Here is a 22,109-nt window from a genome sequence, read left to right as displayed (position 1 = left end):
GAATTGAATGGCATTCATTTATGACAATCACATGATGTCAAGACAAGAACACACACACACAAATATAATATATAAACATATGACAGGCAGCTTTCATTTTCTATCTACTAATTCCCTTCACATGGCTTTGGTCAGCTCAGAGTTATAGGAGACACTTGACCAAGGTGTCACACACAAGAACTGAACCTGAAACCATGTGGTTGGGATGCACATGTCTTAACTACACAGCTATACCTGCGTCTGCTTAATAACCACCACCTCAACAATACAATATCAGCATCAGTCACAATAATAATACAACAGCTATAACAACAACATGAACAAAAAAGTGGTATTACTACATACAATACCTACAACAGTAAAAAAAAAAATCAATACAATAGCTGTAACAACAATACAACAACAAAAACAACATAATAACTACAACAACGGCAGCAGTAATAATACATCTTTTAACATCAACACAAACAATAACAATTAAGAAATTACAAAATGCCAAAAATAGACAAGTAGTTTGGTTTGCTTGTATAAATAGTAGCTAGCAATATGGATTGATTGGTTATATATAGACTGGATCAGGTACTGTGTTAGCATGTATGGCTGTAAACACAAGCTATTTATATACATCTATTTATATATCTCTCTGTATTGATCCATCTCCAAATATGTCTATTGATCTAGTCAGATTTTTATTCCTTTTCCACATGTCAGACTGTCTGTCTATCCATCTACCTACATATCCACACATCCATTCATAGCTATATCAATCTGCATGTCTCTTCTTTTACTTATCCATCTAGACATCTGTTAGTTTATGAATGTCTCAAACAAGACACCTGTGTCTACAACTCAATGCATCCTGATATCTGTCAGCTTATTAATCTAACCATCTAGACATCGGTATATCTATCGATATATCTAAATGGATGACAATCTATTCATTCTGACTTAGTATGTCTATCCATATCAATATCTATGTCAGTCAATAAACCCATCCAGATGTCAATGTGTCCATTAATCCAATTGTCCAGACATTACTGTGTCTATCAACCCAACCATCAATCCATCCATCCAAATGTCAGTACAGTGCTGATCCAACAATCCAGACATCCATGTGTCAATCAATCCAACTATCCAAATGTCAACAAGTCTCTTGACTCATCCAGCCAGATGTCAGCATGTCTACCAGTCCAGCTAGACACCTGTGTATCAGTCAATCCATCCAGATGTCAGTGTGTCTATTAATTTACCTACCCAAATATCTTTGTGAATTCATTCAGGTCTCTTGTGTCTGCTCATCGAGCCCTTTCTTTCTAACTGTCTCACTTGTTACTCATATTTGTCTGTCTGTATGTCTCATTTATACAGCCACCTCTGTTTATCTCTCTACATATACAGCCATCTGTCTGTCTCCCCAACTATACAGAATCCTGCCTGCCTTTCTCTCTACACATATAGCCATCTATCTGCCTGTCTCTTTAGATATACTATCATTTGTATGACTCTCTCTCTCTCACCATACAAACATCTGTTTCTACATCTGTTTGTTGGTCTACATCTGTTTGTTCCTCACACCCATACATCCTTCTGTCTGATTCTCTCTCTACCATTGTCTCTCTACCCATACAAATAACAGCCTGTCTCTTTATCCATAAAACATTAGTATGTCTGTTCTGTGTGCCCATGTAATGCCTGTAAGTCTCTACCTATACATATATATCTGTCTATGTGTCTCGACTCACAGATACCCCACTCTCTGTTTCTCTACCCATTCTTCTTTCTGTCTGTCTATCTAACATGCATACATATCTCTTTCTTTCTACCATATATAAATCTCCTTCCAAGTCATGCATACATACATCTCTCTCTCATCACACATACATCCCTCACTCACTCCTTCCCTACACATACATCTCTCTCTTTTTTCTACCCATACATAAATCTGTCACACACACTCACTCTCTCTCTTTCTCTCCCCATACATACATTTGACTACTCTCTCTTTCTCCTTCCATACACACATCTGTCTACTTCTCTCTCTCACTACCCATACATACATCTGTCTACTTCTCTCTTTCACTCTCTATCTCTCTCTACCCATACATACATCTGTCTACTTCTCTCTTTCTCTCTTTCTCTCTCTCTCTCTCTCTCTCTCTCTCTCTCTCTCTCTCTACCCATACATACATCTGTCTACTTCTCTCTCTCCAAATACATACATCTGTCTACTTCTCTCTCTCTTTCACTACTGATTCATACATCTGTCTATCTCTCTCTCTACCCATATACACTTGTCTATCTCTCTCTCTACCCATACATACACCTGTCTATCTCTCTCTCTCTCTCTATCCATACATATATGTCTACTTCTCTCTCTCTCTCTCTCTCCCATACAGCCATTTGTCTTTGTCTACTTGTACAGCCATCTGTCTCTCTTTCTTTCCATCTAACCATCTCAGTCAGTCTGTTGATTCACTCATAAAACTATCTCTATTACCAATATGTGGCGAAAAACTGAAAGGTAGCCTAACTATAGTTCAAGGAACAACTGGGTGTTTTTATGCAGTTCAGACTTATTTTGACCTGAGTGATTAAAGGGAATAAAGTTTGAGGAGGAAATGATCCTGTAGAAGGAGTAGGAAAAGGTTTAGTACAGCGTGTAGATGATGAGACCACCACAACATTCAGTCCTAGTTGTGACGTGATGGCTCCGGTGCAACTGAGGCACAAAAGCCATCACATCAAAACTAATGCCTGTAGAGCACAAGCTCACAGTAGGGCCTCTCATTTTGGGTAAGTTAAAGGACAAGGGCCAGACTAATACAGAGCACTTCTTCCTAGAAGTAAATATGGGTTGTGTACATCCAACATCCCTACCAATAAAACAGCAAAGTTACAGAAGCATCATTGGCAATTCAAAACCAACAAGACCTGGGAGGTAAAGGCATTTCTTCAAGGAAACGTATTTCCACAAGGGAAGTGGAAGAGGGAATACCATTAAAAATAGCAGATAGTAAGATACTGAGATAGAGCTGAAAAACAGAAAAGACAACCCAGAATTGGGAACAGTAGAGAAAAGTTGACAATGGCTTATACTTCATAAAAAGCAAAGGGCTTGAATAAGTGACTAAAGTAGGTGATGAGAGGAAAAGAGACGTGAGCTTCGTAATGAGAGAACAGTAGACATCAAGAAGACACTGTTGTAGTATGAATGAGACAGGAGATACAACTCAACTTGACAGTGGGTCAGCATTGAGAGTATTAAGTTATTGCATTCATTTTAATCCTCATCAGTATCACTGTAATCTTCATGAGCATTTTTCTATATATCCGAAAAAGCACCACCCAAACGTGGCTGATGCCAGCACTGCCTTGACTGGCTTCTGTGCCGGTGGCACATAAAAAGCACCAACCGATCGTAGCCATTTGCCAGTCACCCCTGACACCTGTGCTGGTGGCACGTAAAAAGCACCCATTACACTCACGGAGTGGTTGGAGTTAGGAAGAGCATCCAGCTGTAGAAACACTGCCAGATCACACTGGAGCTTGGTGCAGCCTCCTGGCTTCCCAGACCCCGGTTGAACCGTCCAACCTGTGCAAGCATGGAAAACGGATGTTAAACGATGTTGATGATGATGAATTATGGACAGAATAGTTCTACAAAACCATATTACTGCCTCAGAAACTACATTGTGTGGTGTGTATATGTGTATATATATATATATATATATATATATATACACCAACTGGTAAATAAGATAATACAGGGTATGTGTGCATCTCAGCCTTTTATCATCCCATCCCATTTGCAAGGCTTATTACAGTAGGAACAGTTGACCAACCTTTGCATACCTCCAACTACCCACTCCAACCAAAGATTTACTTGGGATGCCCAAACTGTTGCATATACTACCTGATCTATTCTTATTTCTTTATTGCCCACAAGGGACTAAATATAGAGGGGACAAACAAGGACAGACAAAGGGATTAAGTCGATTACATCAAACCCAGTGCGTAACTGGTACTTAATTTATCAACCCCGAAAGGATGAAAGGCAAAGTCGACCTCGGCGGAATTTGAACTCAGAACGTAAAGACAGACGAAATACCTATTTCTTTACTACCCACAAGGGGCTAAACACAGAGGGGACAAACAAGGACAGTCACACAGATTAAGTTGATTACATCAACCCCAGTGCATAACTGGTACTTATTTAATCGACCCCGAAAGGATGAAAGGCAAAGTCGACCTCGGTGGAATTTGAACTCACAATGTAACGGCAGACGAAATACTGCTACGCATTTTGCCCGTGCTAACATTTCTGCCAGCTCACTTCCTTTCTATTCTGACAACCAACCTTCAGTCATTCTGATTAGTTCTTCCCTAGTCTCCTTGGTATTAGTCTCCTTTACTATACAAATACACCTCACCACTAATTCACAATATTCTTCAATCAGCATACGTTACTCATTCACATATATGATGATACCAATATTTCTATCTCACTGACACACATCAAACAATACCTTGTGGAGGCACATGGCCTAGTGGTTAGAGCAGTGGACTCACAGTTAAGGGATCGCGGGTTTGAATCTCAGACTGGGTGATGTGTGTTTATGAGTGAAACATCTAAGCTCCACGCGGCTCCGACAGAAGGCAATGGCGAACTTCTGCTGACTCTTTCGCCACAACTTTCTATCACTCTTTCCTCCTGCATCTAGCAGCTCACCTGCGACGGACTGGCATCCTGTCCTGGTGGGGAACATATACGCCAAGGAAACCGGAAAAAAGGCCCTTATGGGCCAGGCATGACTCGAGAAGGAACAAAACAATACCTTTAAGGTGACACTGTTAGGACAATATCTTAAGATGAAAATAAATTAACTTTGCTACAGACAATGAAATGAAACTTAAATTTCATGTTTTCTGAGATTCACTATTAACTTATGTACATCCTACCCTTTGACTCAAAGGCCCTTGTAATGAAATATACAAACATACATTTGAATGAACTGACAAGGAAGCTCCACATGATTGCTCAACCTGCAACAAACAACAGCCAAATCTCACTCAAATCTCACTATGCCAGAAAAAAAAAGACAGGATTATCACATCTAAAATGGCAGTTGAATAGTGAAAACTTAACAGCTAAACACGAAATATGAAAAAATACTGATATCATCATTTAATGTCTGCTTTCCATGCTAGCATGTGTTGGATGATTTGACTGAGGACTGGCAAACCAGATGGCTGCCAATCTGATCTAGCAGAGATACAAATAGATATGATACAAAATATAAAAAATATGGATATGATGACTATGAACAAAAAAAAAAAGAAGTGAATATCAGAGAAATAGAAATTCCTTTCTACAAAACTAATTTAAAAACAGACAAACCAAATAAATTAATCAATGTTCATTTAAACAGACTTCGAATTATAACAAAGTACCATCAAAGTTGTAATCATCACTTTTCAAACTCCACTTTTCTATGTTTGCTTGGGTCAAATGGAATTTGTTGATGCAGTTATTCTACAGTCAGATGTTCTTCGTGTTTCCAGGACTTCTCTGTTTCCAGGTAAGGTAATATTTTCCCTTGTCCCAACAGTTTTACAGAAGTTTGGAAATAAGGGATGTCACTTATATGACAGCAACACTCATTTACAACTATCACATGGTGTCAGACAAACACACACACATACATATATAGATATATATCATCATCAAGACTTAACGTCCACTTTCAATGCTAGCATGGGTTGGACGATTTGACTGAGGACTGGCGAACCAGATGGCTACACCAGACTCCAATCTGATCTGACAGAGTTTCTACAGCTGGATGCCCTTCCTAACCCCAACCACTCCGAGAGTGTGGCGGGTGCTTTTACATGCCACTGGCATGAGGCTAGTCAGGCAGTACTGGCAACGACCACGCTCGGAAGGTGCTCTTAGTGCTCCACTAGCACAGATGCCAGTCATCAAATTTGATTTCGATTTCACTTGCCTCAACAGGTCTTTGCAAGCAGAGTCTAGTGTCCAATGAAAGAAAGGTATGCATAAGTGGGCTGGTTACATCCCTGGCATAGGCCAAAGGTTATGGTCTCACTTGGCTTGCCGGGTCTTCTCAAGCACAACATATTTCCAAAGGTTTCGGTCACTAGTCATTGCTTCAGTGAGGCCTAACATTCGAAGATCATGCTTCACCATCTCATCCCAGGTCTTCCTGGGTCTACCTCTTCCACAAGTTCCCTCAACCGCTAGGGTGTGGCACTTTTTCACACAGCTATCCTCTTCCATTCTCGCCATATATTAAATATATTTTAAAATATATGGGCTGTTTACAGAGTGCTCATTGAGAGCCAAGGCAGAAAAATATGGTGTAGAGAAAATTGAAAATGCAAAGTTAAGGCAGTTTAACAGATTTCTGAACACATAAATGAAATCATTCAATCAAAGTAGTTAAAGCATATACATTTATACACATTAGCATAAATTATGCATATACAGGCACAAAGATTCTCCAAGGGAATAAAGAATATAAAACTTAACATACAGAAAGATATAGAAGATATATAAAAATATATAAAATACATATAAAATTACATATAAATAAAAATTACATGTAAGGAGTTAAGCATGATAAATATGGGAGGTGCAAGTCGAATGAGAGGTTGAGGAATAAAAACATCAATTTTAAATAGCAAACTGCCTAAATCATCTAAAAATCACTTATACATATCTTTATATATAAAAGTGAAGTTGTGTGTCTGTCTCCTACGATTTAGATTCCTAACAACTCCCACATTTTGCAGTGCAGTGTAACCAAAAGTGGGTATCTTATAGTTGGGATTCATATCGAGCCCTTCTGAGTATTAGCGCGCGTCTACGATGAGTCTACGATTAAAAAAAAAATTTACCATCATTTTTTTTCCATTTTAATGCATTTTTTCGCTATTATATAAGGGAAGTAACTCTCTAAAAATGTCTACGATGAGTCAACGATTTAAAAAAAAATTTACCATAATTTTTTTTCCATTTTTAATGCATTTTGCTATTTTTTGGCTATAACTCTCTAAAAATGCTTATATAGTTATTTCCCTTACAAACCCGAGCAACGCCGGGCGATACTGCTAGTAGATTATAAAATGAAAATTACAAAATAAAAGATAAAATTCTAAAACAAGTGAGGGCTAAATTTCAAGGTTAAAAATACAGAAATAAAAAGGGTCCAAAATTGGAGGATGTTTCAGGGGTACATTACAGGTCATGGTTAAAAATTAAATAATACATATATACAATGTTCTCTTCATCAGGATGATGTCCTCTTTGGAAAATTACATCGTACTAATCATCTAGCAGAGTCAAAAAAATTCCTAATAAAAAGATTTACACCTCGTATGCAAATGGCCACATGCTTGCTTAAATATATATACATCATCTACTTCAATTGAATGATTTCATTTATGCATTCGGGAATCTGTTTGACTGCCTTAACTTTGCGTTTTCAATTTTCTCTATATTTTATATATATATATTTCGGTGCGAATGGTTTTGTTATACAGCGCCATATTTTACAATCCTGTAAATAATAATAATGGTATATTTTATATAAGCTTAAAGCTTATGGTGATCACTGTGCAATGACTAAGGAAAATAGTCTAATATATGCCCCGTTATTAGACTATTTTCCTTAGTCTAATAGTCCTTAGGCATAGGTGGCTGTGTGGTAAGTAGCTTGCTTACCAACCTCATGGTTCCGGGTTCAGTCCCATTGCATGGGACCTTGGGCAAGTGTCTTCTACTATAGCCTTGGGCCGACCAAAGCCTTGTGAGTGGATTTGGTAGACGGAAACTGAAAGAAGCCTGTCATATGTATATATATATATGTGTGTGTGTGTGTGTTTGTGTGTCTGTGTTTGTCCCCCAACACCACTTGACAACAGATGCTGGTGTGTTTATGTCCCTGTAACTTAGCAGTTCAGCAAAAGAGACCGATAGAATAAGTACTAGGCTCACAAAGAATAAGTCCTGGGGTCGATTTGCTCGACTAAAGGTGGTGCTCCAGCATGGCCACAGTCAAATGATTGAAACAAGTAAAAGAGTAAAAGAGTCATTGCATGGTGGTCACCATAAGCTTTAAGCCTACATTAAAAAAAATACCATTATTATTATTTACAGGATTGTAAAATACATCGCCGTATAACAAAACCATTCACACTGAAAGCTTATATAGAAAGTTTGTTTACATAAAACAAATACAAACTAATATAGTTCTTAAATTTGACAGAAAGAGGAAGGCTAATTCGCTGGTGTAAAGGCAACACAGTTGCATTAACAAAGGGATGTGGGTTCGAGTCCCACACGGATAGAAAAGCATTTTCTCTGTCAAGAGTTTATATGCCCCATTATTAGACTATTTTCCTTAGTCATTGCATGGTGATCGCCATAAGCTTTAAGCTTATATAAAAAATACCATATATATATATATATATATATATATATATATAAAGGGCTTCTTTCAGTTACCATCTTCCACATCTTTACAAAGTTTTGGCCAGATCAAAGCTATCACAAAAGATATTTGCTCAAGGTACCATACTGTGGGACTGAACCTGAAACTATGTGGTTGGACAGCAAATTTCTTAACCACAGAACCATGCCTGGATGATGTGGTTTCTTCCTGATAAAGTTTATAGCTCCAACAACAAACTTGCCTAAACTACAACAGCATAAAAAAGGACAACCAGCATACATAAACCCAGACTGTGAATAAACATGTCCAGCAACAACCGAAATAGCCATTGCATAACACATAACCAGAATCCAAGACGGTTAAACATACTATTCATAGGCTTTCCTGCTATAGACAACAAATGAAGGTTCTGCAATTTCTTATTTCTTTATTGCCCACAAGGGGCTAAATATAGAGGGGACAAACAAGGACAAACAAAGGGATTAAGTCGATTACATCAACCCTAGTGCATAACTGGTACTTAATTTATCAACCCCGAAAGGATGAAAGGCAAAGTCGACCTTGGCGGAATTTGAACTCAGAACATAACGGCAGACGAAATACCTATTTCTTAACTACCCACAAGGGGCTAAACACAGAGAGGACAAACAAATCAAGTCGATTACATCGACCCCAGTGTGTAAATGGTACTTTATTTATCGACCCCGAAAAGATGAAAGGCAAACTCAACCTCGGCGGAATTTGAACTCAGAACATAACGGCAGACAAAATACTGTTAAGCATTTCGCCTGGTATGCCAACATTTCTGCCAGTTCGTCGGTTCTGCAATTTCTTGCTGAACAGCCTGCCCATTAGCTCACTTCCGCCATCAAATTGACATTTCCTGTAATGGTGTGCTACACATCAGGTGTGATTACAGATGAAGTGATTTTGCTCAAGAACATAATGCATCATACGGTCTGGGAAACGAAACCATGAACTTGCGCTCCTGAGTACAACATCCAAACCACTAGGCCACACACCCTCACTACTGTAATACATCACCTTGTAATACACTCGTCTAACATCAACCTTATGAAGTAGTCAAGCTAAAAACTACTACAACCACATAGTAAACAGTCTACTAATTCTCCTCTGTACACTTACAGACCATCATAACACATTCACAGATGAATGAAGGAAATCACTTAATCAAACATAAAAAAAAGCTTCCAGCAAGAGACAGGACCTAATTTTGAAAACTGCTTTAAGCCCCAATCACCAACCAACACTACAGCAAAATCATTTTTAAAAATACATTTCATCAAGAACAGCAATGAAAATACAACTGAAATTACACAATGAAAATAACCCAATTAGGGGCAGGCATGGCTGTGTGGTTGAGAAGTTTGCTTCCCAACCCCATGGTTTCAGGTTCAGTCCCACTGCATGGCATCTTGGGCAAAGTGCTTTCCACTACACCTGCCAGGCTAACCAAGGTCTTGTGAATGAATCTGAGAGTTATGGACGGAAACTGAAAGAAGCCTGTTGTGTGTATGAGTGGTGGATGAATGTATGTGTGTTTATATCTCTGTCTTGACATGGCTTGATAGTTGCAAATGCATGTCACTGTGTGACAGTGTTCTTTGTTACCAATCTTTCATGAAAACATCTGGCCATGGCAAAATATTACTCTGCTTAGAGACAGGTGAGGGTTGGGATAGTGACAGGAAAGGGCATCTGGCCATAGATAATTTAGCTCAATGAATCCCAATTGGCCCATGCAAGCATGGAAACGTGGACGTTAAAATGGTGGTGATGATGAATTAAAACTGGAGACAACCTCAAACACAATACATTTATACTATACAATATGCAACAGAAATATAATAAAGCAGTGGGAAACTAAAAAAGGAAAGCACCACCACCACCACCCCCGCAAAAAATTTTTTATATCCTAAAAGCTCAAAATTGTTTGTATCCAAGGTAAACCACAAAACAAGCAGTGAATACCTTCTTTTTCCACATATTAAATGTGAATAGCCTTGCAGATCACTCTGTAGGAACCTGCTCTGCTCACCTCTCTCATAATAATGAAAGGTAAAGTCGACCTCAGCAGAATTTGAACTCAGAACATAGTGACAGACGAAATATCATTAAGCATTTCTCTTGGCATGCTACTGATTCTACCAGCCTGCCACCTTATAGCAACTCTAATAATGAACATAACACATTAACACAATAACAACTTCAAATAACTTACCATAGGCACAGGAGTGGCTGTGTGGTAAGAAGCTTGCTCCCAGCCATATGGTTCTGGGTTCAGTCCCACTGCATGGCACCTTGGGCAAGTGTCTTCTACAATAGCCTTCAGCTGACCAAAGCTTTGTGAGTGGATTTGATAGACAGAAACCAAAAGAAGCCTGTCGTGTGTGTGTGTGTGTAGTTGTGTGTTTGTGTCTGTGTTTGTCCCTCTACTAACATTTGTATCCGATGTTGTAGTGTTTACATCCCTGTTACATAACAGTTCAGCAAAAAAGACCAACAGAATAAATACTAGGCATACAAAGAATAAGTCCTGGGATCGGTTTGTTTGACTAAAGGCAGTGCTCCAGCATGGCTGCAGTCAAAATGACTGAAACAAGTAAAAGAGTAATACTCCAACTCCAAAAGCAAGCATGTTCTCATTACTCATTCATACTCTCTTCTAAATTCCACTCACCCACCTACACTCCTGGTCCCTCTGTCCCACTCATTTCTACCTACCCTGAACCTTGAGGATCCACTCAGACTCCTCATCACTGCTATTTTTATCTCTTTCCAGCTCCGCCTGATCACTCTCACCCTTTCTTTAAAACACAAACAGTCATGGAGCTCTCCTATAGCAAGAAACATGCTGAGCTCTGTCCCCTTCTCTCATACTTTTATCTCTCACCTCCTAGCAAAAAGCTGCCCCCTCAGGGTTCATAGGCTTGCAAACTGCATGGTGATCTCACTGCATATTAGAGGGTATAAGATGGCTCTCACAACCAAAAAGAACTGTTAAAATAGAGCTGGCCAACCTACACAACATAAGCATACCATCAGCATACCACAGGAATTATCAATGACACCAAACAGGAGAGTAAAAAATGTGCAAATAAACTTAGAGCCCTTACAAGTACCACAGATGGCCAACACACAAAAAATACATATAACTTCAAACAAATGGTACATTAGATCCATTGCTGATTATGCCAGCTATGTCTGTGTCTCAAACCATACATACATACATAAACAAATCACAACAATACAGAAATGCAGAACATGCATCCCAATTACAAGATGGATTCTTCAAGCTGAGCAATCATAAGACAAATTCTTTAACCCTTTTGTTACCATATTTCTGTTGAGACGCTCTATGTTTCTTTCAATTAATTTTGAATATAACAAAGAGTTATCATCAAGTTAGTGTTAGGAGTATAAACTGTGACTAAGGTTTGGTAGAAGATTTTAATTCAGAACTTTTGAAAACAAGACATTTGTACGACAGAGCCAGAGGCGGTTTCAGGCAGGTTGGTATCAAAAGGGTTAAGCCAAGTTAAACAGAAGATGTAGGGATAGACCAAGAACAAGATGACTGGATAATATCTGTAGTCTTGGTGGGTCATGCTTGGACAAATTCAGCAGTAAACTCTTATGACAGTTGCTTCTAATAGGATCCATGGAAGGAAATACCTAAGGACTCTAGCCCCACAACACTCTCAGGAACAGAGGGCAGAGAAGGTGGATGGATGGATAGAGGCAAGCATCACAATGTTACATGGATCATCTAGTCAAAATAAAAGATTACCTTATCATGTGAGGAGTACATGTAGTTGGCAAAGCAAGCTCTGACCATCCCTATTCCTACCACTATATGTACAATCACACCCAAACACGCAGTATCCCTCACTAAATCCACAGTAAAAGCCACTCTCAAAACCAATATCCATCCCACTCAGTCCAGATACTTCTACAGCACCACCCACATAATACCTCAACCTCTACACAGTTCAACAAACGTTATGATGAGATATACATCACCAGCGATAGTTTACATACCTCTTTACATAACTAAGAACTTGTAGGCATACAAAACTAGCGTGATTTTAGGAATAAAAGCAACTCATGAAAACATTTCCAACTACATAACAGAATGCACAGGATAACCGTCCATTCTACAACAGCAGCACAAATCTGGTAAAATAGATCTCTGGTTTATAACTAGTCATTTGTCTGATCTGTAGTTTCAAAACAACAACAAACATGTTGGATTACATGCCATTCTTTATAAAAGTTATTTCTCCTTTCATGTTAACAACCACCATCACTACCACATTAACTGCACCAACACAATAGCAACAACTACACTATATCACAACAATAACAAAACTATATAAGCCAATACAGAAGCTACAATGAGACCACTCAACCTACTGGAAAGAGCAACCAAAATTCCTTCAAATTACATTCTACAAAACTAAAAAAAAATTAATTATTTTAGATGGACATGTGCCTGAACATAAAGAAGAGATGACCATGACAGAAACACCTTGTAGATTTTCTAGATCAGGGCTGACCTGGAGTTGAACAGCAACAAAACTACACCATCACAATAACCTCAACACCATGATAACTACACCAGTTTCAAAACAAAAACAATCCAGAATACTACTACTACTACAACAACCACCTGTAGCAAAAGACCTACCTTTGAAGCTCTTCAGAGATCAGTCTGTTGAGGTAGGTTTGAAGTGCTATTTCCTGTTGGATGCGTTTCTCTTCTATGACATTCCACCGTTTCTTTTTGGCACTTCGGAGAGCACTTGCAATGTCATCTCCAAAGTTCATTCTCTGTTCCTTGGCAAGGTCGTAAGCTGAAACAAAGACAATAGCAAGAACAATATTAATTACTTTACAGCCAACACAGGCCATCAGATAAATATTGTACAGCAGTAGGGGGAGAAATTCAGGACCTGTTCTCTCTCTCACACACACACACACACCTCATTAATACACACTCAGATACTTCCTACTCATACAGTGACATTAAAAGATAGTTCCTCTCAAAGACTCCAAGGGCTGCTACATCTTGGTCACTTGAACAACTAGATACGCCAGCCAAATCTTCATCACATCGCATCACATCTTCTCTTGGAAAATGGACAGACACTGGATAATGTATTCCTAAATACTCTTAAGAAGGCAGCACAGTCTTGGCTAGAATACCTTTCATCATTGGTCAGCTCAATCAGAGCTGACCAGAAGATAAACAACACATACATAGAGAACAGTTATAAGAACATAAGTACAAACCAAGACACTCAAACACAGACATGCAACAAACAGTCAGTCACTAACACCCAATACATGTAATTAGTTTATTTGCACACTGTGTTGGATTCATCATCATCATTGTTTAATGCACTCTTGTCCATCCTTGTATGAGTCGGAAGGAATTTATTGAGGCAGATTTTTTACAGCGATGCCCTTCCTGTTGCCAACTTCACCCAGTTCCAAACAAGGTAATATTTCCCCATGACCAGACATATTTTGGAGGGGGAAAAACTGGAAATGAAGAACACCACTTATATAACAGTGATGCTTGTTTACAATCATCACATACTGACAAATAAGGGTATACACACACACATTATGGAATGAGATGTTTGCTTCCCAACCACATAGTTCTGAGCTTGATCCCACTGTGTGGCACCTTGGGCAAGTAGCATCTTCTATTATAGTTTTGGGTCAACCACACTTTTGTGAGTGTATTTGGTAGAAAGAAACCCATCATCATCATCATCGTTTAATGTCTGTTTTCCATGCTAGCATGAGTTGGACGGTTCGACCAGGGTCTGGGAAGCCAGGAGGCTGCACCAGGCACCAGTCTGATCTGGCAGTATTTCTACAGCTGGATGCCCTTCCTAATGCCAACCACTCTGTGAGTGTAGTGGATGCTTTTTACGTGCCACCGGCACAGGGGCCAGAGGAGACTGGCAAACGGCCACAATCGGTTGGTGCTTTTACGTGTCACCGACACGGACGCCAATCAGGCGGCGCTAGCATCTGCCACATTCGGACAGTGCTTTTCTTTTAACATGTCACCAGCACGGGTGTCTTAACTACTATTTCCATTCAATTTTCATTTGATGTTTGTGTTAACATACTTGACTCAATAGGTCTTTCAATCAGAGGTTATTTTAGCTTCATGAAGGGATGGTGTCATCCAAGGAAATACTGGTTCAACGCCTAATATTTTGGGGAAAAATTAATATCCATAAAATAATAGGTTTATATGTAAACCATAGTTTATAATCAGGCAAATGAAGAATAAGAAAATGGAGATATTGAAGTTAATAAGAGTTTATTATCAGCAACAAATCCATCATTCTCCCTTAAAGCTGTTTCGATTAAGGGCAGAGCTGAGCATAATTTCTTCAGAGGAAGAAAAAAATATACCCTTAGATATTTTGTGTGTTTATTTGTAGACTCATCACAGCAGACTCAAAAGGCTGCTACATCTAGTTGTTCAAGTGACAGAGATGTAGCAGCCTTTGGAGTCTTTGAGAGGAACTGAACTTGGATCAACAGTTTTGGGGGGAGAAAGTGAAAGTATATAAGACAGTGACAGGGTGCATGGGAAAGCACATGACAGAGTATATGAGTGTGAGAGAGTACATAGAAAGTAGATAACAAAGCATAGAAAAGGAAAAGGATTGGTGACAATACATCATAACGGATGAGAGAGCACGAGAGAACGTGAATGTGTGCGTGCGTATGTGTATGTAGACGCTGTGATAGAGTCGACGACGTAATGCAAGGGAGGTAATTCCCGCATGATTGGGCGGTGGAGAGGTTTTTTTTTTTTTAATTTTCGTCAAAAACAAATAGTAATCTTTTATGTTTTACTCGTTTCCCTCATTAAACTGTGACCATGCTGGAGCACTGCCTTGAAGAATATTTTGTCGATTGAATCGACCCCAGTACTTGTGTTTTTTTTCTTTTAAGCCTGGTACTTATTGTATTGGTCACTTTAGCCGAACCATTAAGTTACAGGGACGTAAACACACACACACACACACACATATATATATATACGACAGGTTTCTTTCAGTTTCCGTCTACCAAATCTACTCACAAGGCTTTGGTCGGCCTGAGGCAATAGTTGAAGACACTTGTCCAAAGTGCCACACAGTGGGACTGAACTCAGAACCATGTGGTTGGGAAGCAAATTTCTTATCACACAGCCACAGGGTAATTAAAAAAAAATTGGAAATCACCCTCTTAGAAATATCTATTCACATCCCTCACACAAACAAAATCATTAACTCAGTCTCCAAACAGGTTTACCCTTAGCTACACTGCAGCAGTACAGATGAGAACATTGCCTACAGAGTCTGGAGAAAAGTAAACTTCCAGAACACTACCACCTCAGTAAATTTTACCTGCAACTAGTGCTCCTGCAAAAGATGCCTTTGAACATCATACAACCCTACAAGCTGTCCTTTCCCTCATGGTCCTTTACCATCATAAGGATCTCTACCAAGGTTGCCAAGTTGCTTTACAACTCTTCAACCATGATGGCCCAGTAAGCTTTAAAAACCCATATAGAAAGCTTTCATATTTTCTGCTTGTTCGCATCCAACTCTAGTTTGTACATAATCCTATTTCTTTACTATCCACAAGGGGCTAAACACAGAAGGGACAAAAAAGGACAGACAAACGGATTAAGTCGATTATATCGACCCCAGTGCGTAACTGGTACTTATTTAATCGACCCTGAAAGGATGCACAAGCATGAGCAAACCTTCCCTTCACTAGTTTCACCACCATGTATGCATATACATCAAGTTTTAAAAAAAACACATCTGGTCACATTCAAACCAAAAAGGCAACCAGCTCTGGCAATATGCCTTCAGTTACCCTCAAGAAATATGCTCAAAGGCTTACCCAGGCTGACCTGGGGCTAAACAACAACACATACATACATAGTAGTTACAGGCACTAAATAAATAGTAACCAGAGTACACAGACACACAGAAAACAGTATAAGACACTCATATTCACACAAATATATTTCTTTACTACCCACAAGGGGCTAAACACAGAGGGGACAAACAAGGACAGACAAATGGATTAAGTCAATTACATCGACCCCAGTGTGTAACTGGTACTTAATTTATTGACCCCGAAAGGATGTAAGCCAAAGTCGACCTCGGCAGAATTTGAACCCAGAACATAACGGCAGACGAAATACGGTTACGCATTTCACCCAGCATGCTAATATTAATATTCACACAAATATACAAACATGCAATGAGCAGTCAGTCAATAATACCCAGCACATGTAGCACTTGTTTCAATTTTTTTAAAACATACTACAGTTTGTCCCATTCACAAGAATTTCCCAGACCAGTGCCTTGCAAATGAAATTTGTTAAAAAGTAATTCTAAGACCTTCATAAAATTATATCAGGTTGAGTAAAAAGTAAGCAACGTTTTGAGCCATGAAGAATTTGTACTGGACTTTTACAGAGTTTTGAATTTTTTTAAACATTTTGTTGCAATTGTCTGATAATGCAGACATACCCAAATGCATCAATAAATTAACACTGAAATTTTTTTCCCCGTTGTTACAATCATCTGAAATGGAATGGCCAAAGCGTGATATTTGAACAATTTTACTATTAAACTTCAAAAAGGGACATAAAGCAGCTGAACATGCACACACAATCAACAAAATATTTGGGGAAGGAATTGACCAGTGAGTGGTCAGGTCAAAAATGTTTTAAATGATTTCACAGTGGAGACTGGAGCCTTGAAGATCATGAACATAGTGGACACCCATCTGTCATTGATGACGGTCAATTAAAGACCATCACTAAGAAAGATCCGCATAAAACCACTCGAGAACTGGCAAAAGAACTTCAAGTTAGCCAGAAAACTGCCTGTAACCATTTGCATGTGATCAGAAAATCAAAAAAAGCTCGACAAATAGGTACCACACAATTTGAACGAAAATCAGAAAATGCACAGATATGAAATTTGCTCATAGCTTCTTATCCATAACCAGACCAATCCATTTCTTGACCATATTGTAACTTGCAATGAAAAATGGATCTGTACAATAATAAAAAAAATGGTCTTTGCCATGGCTGGACCAAAATGAAGCACAGAAAACCTTCCCTAAACACGAGCTCTTCAAAAAGGTTATGGTGACAGTTTGGTGGTGTGCTGTTGGACTCATCCACTATAACTTCTTAAAACTCAGAAAAACCTTTACTGCAGAAACACATTACCATGAAACTGACAAAATGAACGAAAAACTGCTACTCCTCCATTCCAGACTGGTCAACAGAAGAGGGCCAATCACTCTTCATGACAATGCTCGACCACAAGTTTCACTAATGACGCTCCAGAAGTTGAGGGAACTTGGCTACGAAGTTCTTCCCCACCCAGCTTATTCCCCAGATCTTTCTCCTACCAACTACCACTTTTTCAAGCACCTTGATGGTTTCCTGCAAGAGAAGGAGTTCAAAAATCAAACCGATGCTGAAAATGTGTTCAAAGGGTTCATCAGCTCCAGAACTCCATATTTTTATGTTAGCGGAATAAACCAACTTGTAACTCATTGCCAAATCTGTGTCGATTGTAATGATACTAGCTTTGATGAATAAAATTTCCGCATTGTCAAAATATATTGTGATGAATTTCATGTTTCAAAACGTTGCTTACTTTTTACTCAGCCTGATACATAATAACTAGTACTAGCTAAAAAAGACCTTGATACCAACAAAATGTATGTGTGCACATGTAAGCCAGTTGACTGTACAGTGGTGTGATGACGGTCCTATGAACTGTACCCCCATGTAGAAAATAACACAATTAAGGAGAGAATACACACTAGTTCTAACTAAAAGAAGACCTCAATACAAATAGAATAGTGTGTGTGTATGTATGTGAGTATGTATGCATATATATGCATACATATGTATGCACTTATAGGAATGCAAGCAGGTGCATGTGAATATATGTGATTTTAGGTATAGATATTTTATATAAGCACTGATTTATATACGAGTATGTGTGGATATTGATATATTTACAAATACCTGCTTCTGTATGTGTACGTGTATATGTGTGTATGTGTGTATGTATATATATATATATATATATATAATATATATATATATATGTGTACACTCACATACAATTATGCGCATCTGCAGGCCTACATGCATGCCTCTATGTATGCAAGAATTTTTATATACGTAAAAATTAGATGCAAATGAATGTGTATATACGGGAATGCATGTAACATACATGAGTTTTGTATGCATATGTGTTAATTCGTGTAAATATCCATATACATGTTTAATATATGCATGTGTATACATCTTCACATATATATACATTCTTCTACTACTAAGCACTGACTTGTCCTCTAAGCAACCTAACCTATATTCCCAAATTCTTCATTCCACCATTTTACTACCCCTAACCCCCTCTCTCTCTGCCCTTCACTTCGGCTATATCACTACATACCTGACACTCCTTTACTCTTTACCCTCTCATCTCTTTACACTCTCATATCTTTCTCTCTCTATCACCCTCACCTCCCCATTCCTTCTATCAATTTATCCTGATTGACCACTAACCAGTACACATTGCCTCTCTTCATTTCTTTATTATCTCTCTCTCTCTCTCTGCTTTTCTTCTCTTACTTTCTTTTAAATACTATTGGAACTTACACACAAGGTACAGGAAACATATGTATACCATTCTGCTTAAATAATGGATCTGCAGATACAATATCCCTGCATATCTCACGTCTGTTTTCATTCCTCCACTTCACTCTCTATTTCTTCTCTAGAATAACTATTGCTTAACCCTTTTCTCACACCGTCTCCGATGAAGGGATATATAAAATATCCTGGAAACAGCTGTTAGACCTATTTATAAATGTTCTGAAATCTTTCACAGCCTTGGATTTTTATCTCATTCTATTAATTTTATATATATCATCATCATCGTTTAATGTCCATTTTCCATGCTAGCATAGGTTGGATGGTTTGACCGGTGTCTGGGAAGCCAGGAGGCTGCTCCAGGCTCCAGTCTGATCTGGCAATGTTTCTACAGCTGGATGGCCTTCCCAACACCAACCACTCCGTGAGTGTAGTGGGGGATTTTTATGTGCCACCGGCACAGGGGTTAGAGGAGGCTGGCAAACGGCCACGATTGGTTGGTACTTTTTACATGTCACCGACATATATATATATATATAAATAAACTAGTATGAAGTGATCTGATGATGGCTTTATTAGCAGTATATCAAAACAGAAAGTTACCGTATTTTCTATCAGCTTTGTATCCAACTTTACCTTGCACATACTTACAGAACACCAACCTCTTTCACCGTGCTAAAATAACATTAAACATTGGGATGAAATCTGATGAGTCTGAATATGTGTTGTTGGTGATAAGACATACATAATTTGTATCCTCGCCACAAATAATTAAGCATAAAAAGCAAGACAATGCCACTTTTACTCAAAAGAGTAAAGAGAATATGGTCAGCCTACAACAAGCATTTCACTCACAACACCTTTGATGTGCCTATTCAGACATTTAGCCTTCCAAACTGGTCACTACAAGAAAGCAATGAGATGGACACAAGAATTCACAAACTACATGTTACTAGGAATTTCAACAGCAACAGCTTCATAGCTAAATCACATTTCCCATTCAAAAAGTGCTGGTGTGGCCTTAAATCTGTATAAATCTGAGACCTGGGTTTGTAACCTTAAAGCAGCATCTTCAGCAGAGAAAGAAAAAGGACAGAAACTATCGCACCCTGGTTTGCAAGCACAAAAATAGAAACATCAAAAAGACAATGGTTAATGAAGCTGAAGAGAAACATGAAATATAAACAAACACTGATCTCTCTCTCCAAGAAACATTGGGAAGACCTATTGAACATTGTTAGAAAATCAAAAAAATAGACTGTACATGGGTAACTGAAACAAAACACTCAGGCTACAGAAGGAATAAACCACATCAAAAGACTGGAATGAATGACAGATAAGTTTATAACATCACAACTTTAAGGTTACTTCCATGTAATCCACGATAAAATTTTTAAAATCCCCACTTAGTACCTTCTACACAAAAGACAGAAATCATGGGCTGATAATAAATGTAGGTTATGTACAACTAAAAGTTAAAACATTAATCATGTTGCTACTAACTGTGAAAATCCTCTGGATATTAACTTCCCATTAAGGATTTTGTTAGCTAGAACAATCAGAAATAAAGTGAGAAAGAAAGAAAAAAACAACAAATAACAACAACTGGAAGGCACCTGTCAGACACATTGCAGTTAAGCATGTTGATCCAATAACATATTCACTGAAGTATAGAAAAGAGTTGCTTTATAAGAGCTCCTATTAAAAGTATGCAATAAACACTAAATGGTCAAAAGGAGCTAAAATACCCTAAGAAAGGAAACTTAAGCCAAGCTGTACATTATAGAGTAATAAACCTGATGTGCATCTCAGTAAAGATATGTAGTAAAATGCTGAGAAAGAAAATAAGGTGCTATTATGAAAGGTTGAAATTGGATTTCAAGCAAGCGGATCCACAAATCTCTCACTAAACATAGATTAATCGAAGGAATCAAAACAAAATATCTTATAGCAGTTCTCAATTTTTAAAGAATTTTCAGAAACCTCCAACAGTACACAGCTTTTAAAGGCCTTGAACATTTTTGATGGTCTTCTTTAACATGAACGATTATCAAACTCAACAGATCAATACCTGAATAACTTAGCAACCACTGCAGAGATAGTATTTTCTTCACCATCCAGCAATAACTTCCCTATACCATTCGGGATGCTGCTCAATAAGTATCTTTTTACTTGACTCACCTTTGCATAAAACAATATATTTGAAAGGTGCATGTGAAGGCATGTGGCCCAGCAGTTAGGGAAATGCACTAATGATTACAAGATTGTGGTTTCGATTCCCAGACCAAGCAATGCATTATGTTTTTGAGCAAAACACTTCATTTCATTTTGCTTCAGTTTACTAAGCTATAAATGAGCCCAACAATAGCTGGAAGTTAACCCTACAATGAACAAGTGTCCCATCAGCAGGTATGTTGTAATCTCAGTCACTCACACCCTGGGAACCAAATTCAGCACCAACTTTATGGGTCCTAAGGTTCAAACCCAACCTAAGTCATGTTGAAAACCTATTGCTATAACAACTGTTAAATAATGACATGTAACCTTCAACTGCTTGTGATAGTTTTTAAATAAAAATGTTTCTCTGTACTTTCTAGATAATGATCAGAACACTACCAATATTCTGGAGGAGATAGAATAACATGAGAACAATGTCTCCAAGGAATTTCAGACAGCTGAACAAGGCAAGTCATGAGACACCACATCCATTGTCATTTATAACGGAGAAAGGAAGTAAAGTTGATGATTATAATTATTATTATTATTATTATTATTATTGTAATGATGGATAGTATTAAATATTGTCAACATAAACATTCTAATTTATTTAAGAGCAATAATGCCAGACACAAAATCATTTCTCTTACACAAAACAAGATTTCAAATGA

The 22,109-nt window shown here is 38.2% G+C and overlaps 1 protein-coding gene across 1 annotated transcript in view; it reads right to left on the bottom strand.

Annotated features, from left to right (window-relative positions):
• LOC115212065 (E3 ubiquitin-protein ligase CHIP-like) overlaps positions 1 to 22,109 on the bottom strand; it is a 99,063-nt gene that overhangs the window by 49,907 nt on the left and 27,047 nt on the right. The window contains exon 3 of the mRNA XM_029780872.2: positions 13,186 to 13,351. Coding sequence (XP_029636732.1) covers positions 13,186 to 13,351 — 166 coding nt within the window. The remainder of the gene's footprint in view (positions 1 to 13,185; positions 13,352 to 22,109) is intronic.

The sequence above is a fragment of the Octopus sinensis genome, linkage group LG5, assembly GCF_006345805.1.
Source record: "Octopus sinensis linkage group LG5, ASM634580v1, whole genome shotgun sequence".
NCBI classification, from domain to species: domain Eukaryota; kingdom Metazoa; phylum Mollusca; class Cephalopoda; order Octopoda; family Octopodidae; genus Octopus; species Octopus sinensis.
Note: the sequence above shows the minus strand (reverse complement) of the source record. Positions and strands in the feature narration are given on the sequence as shown.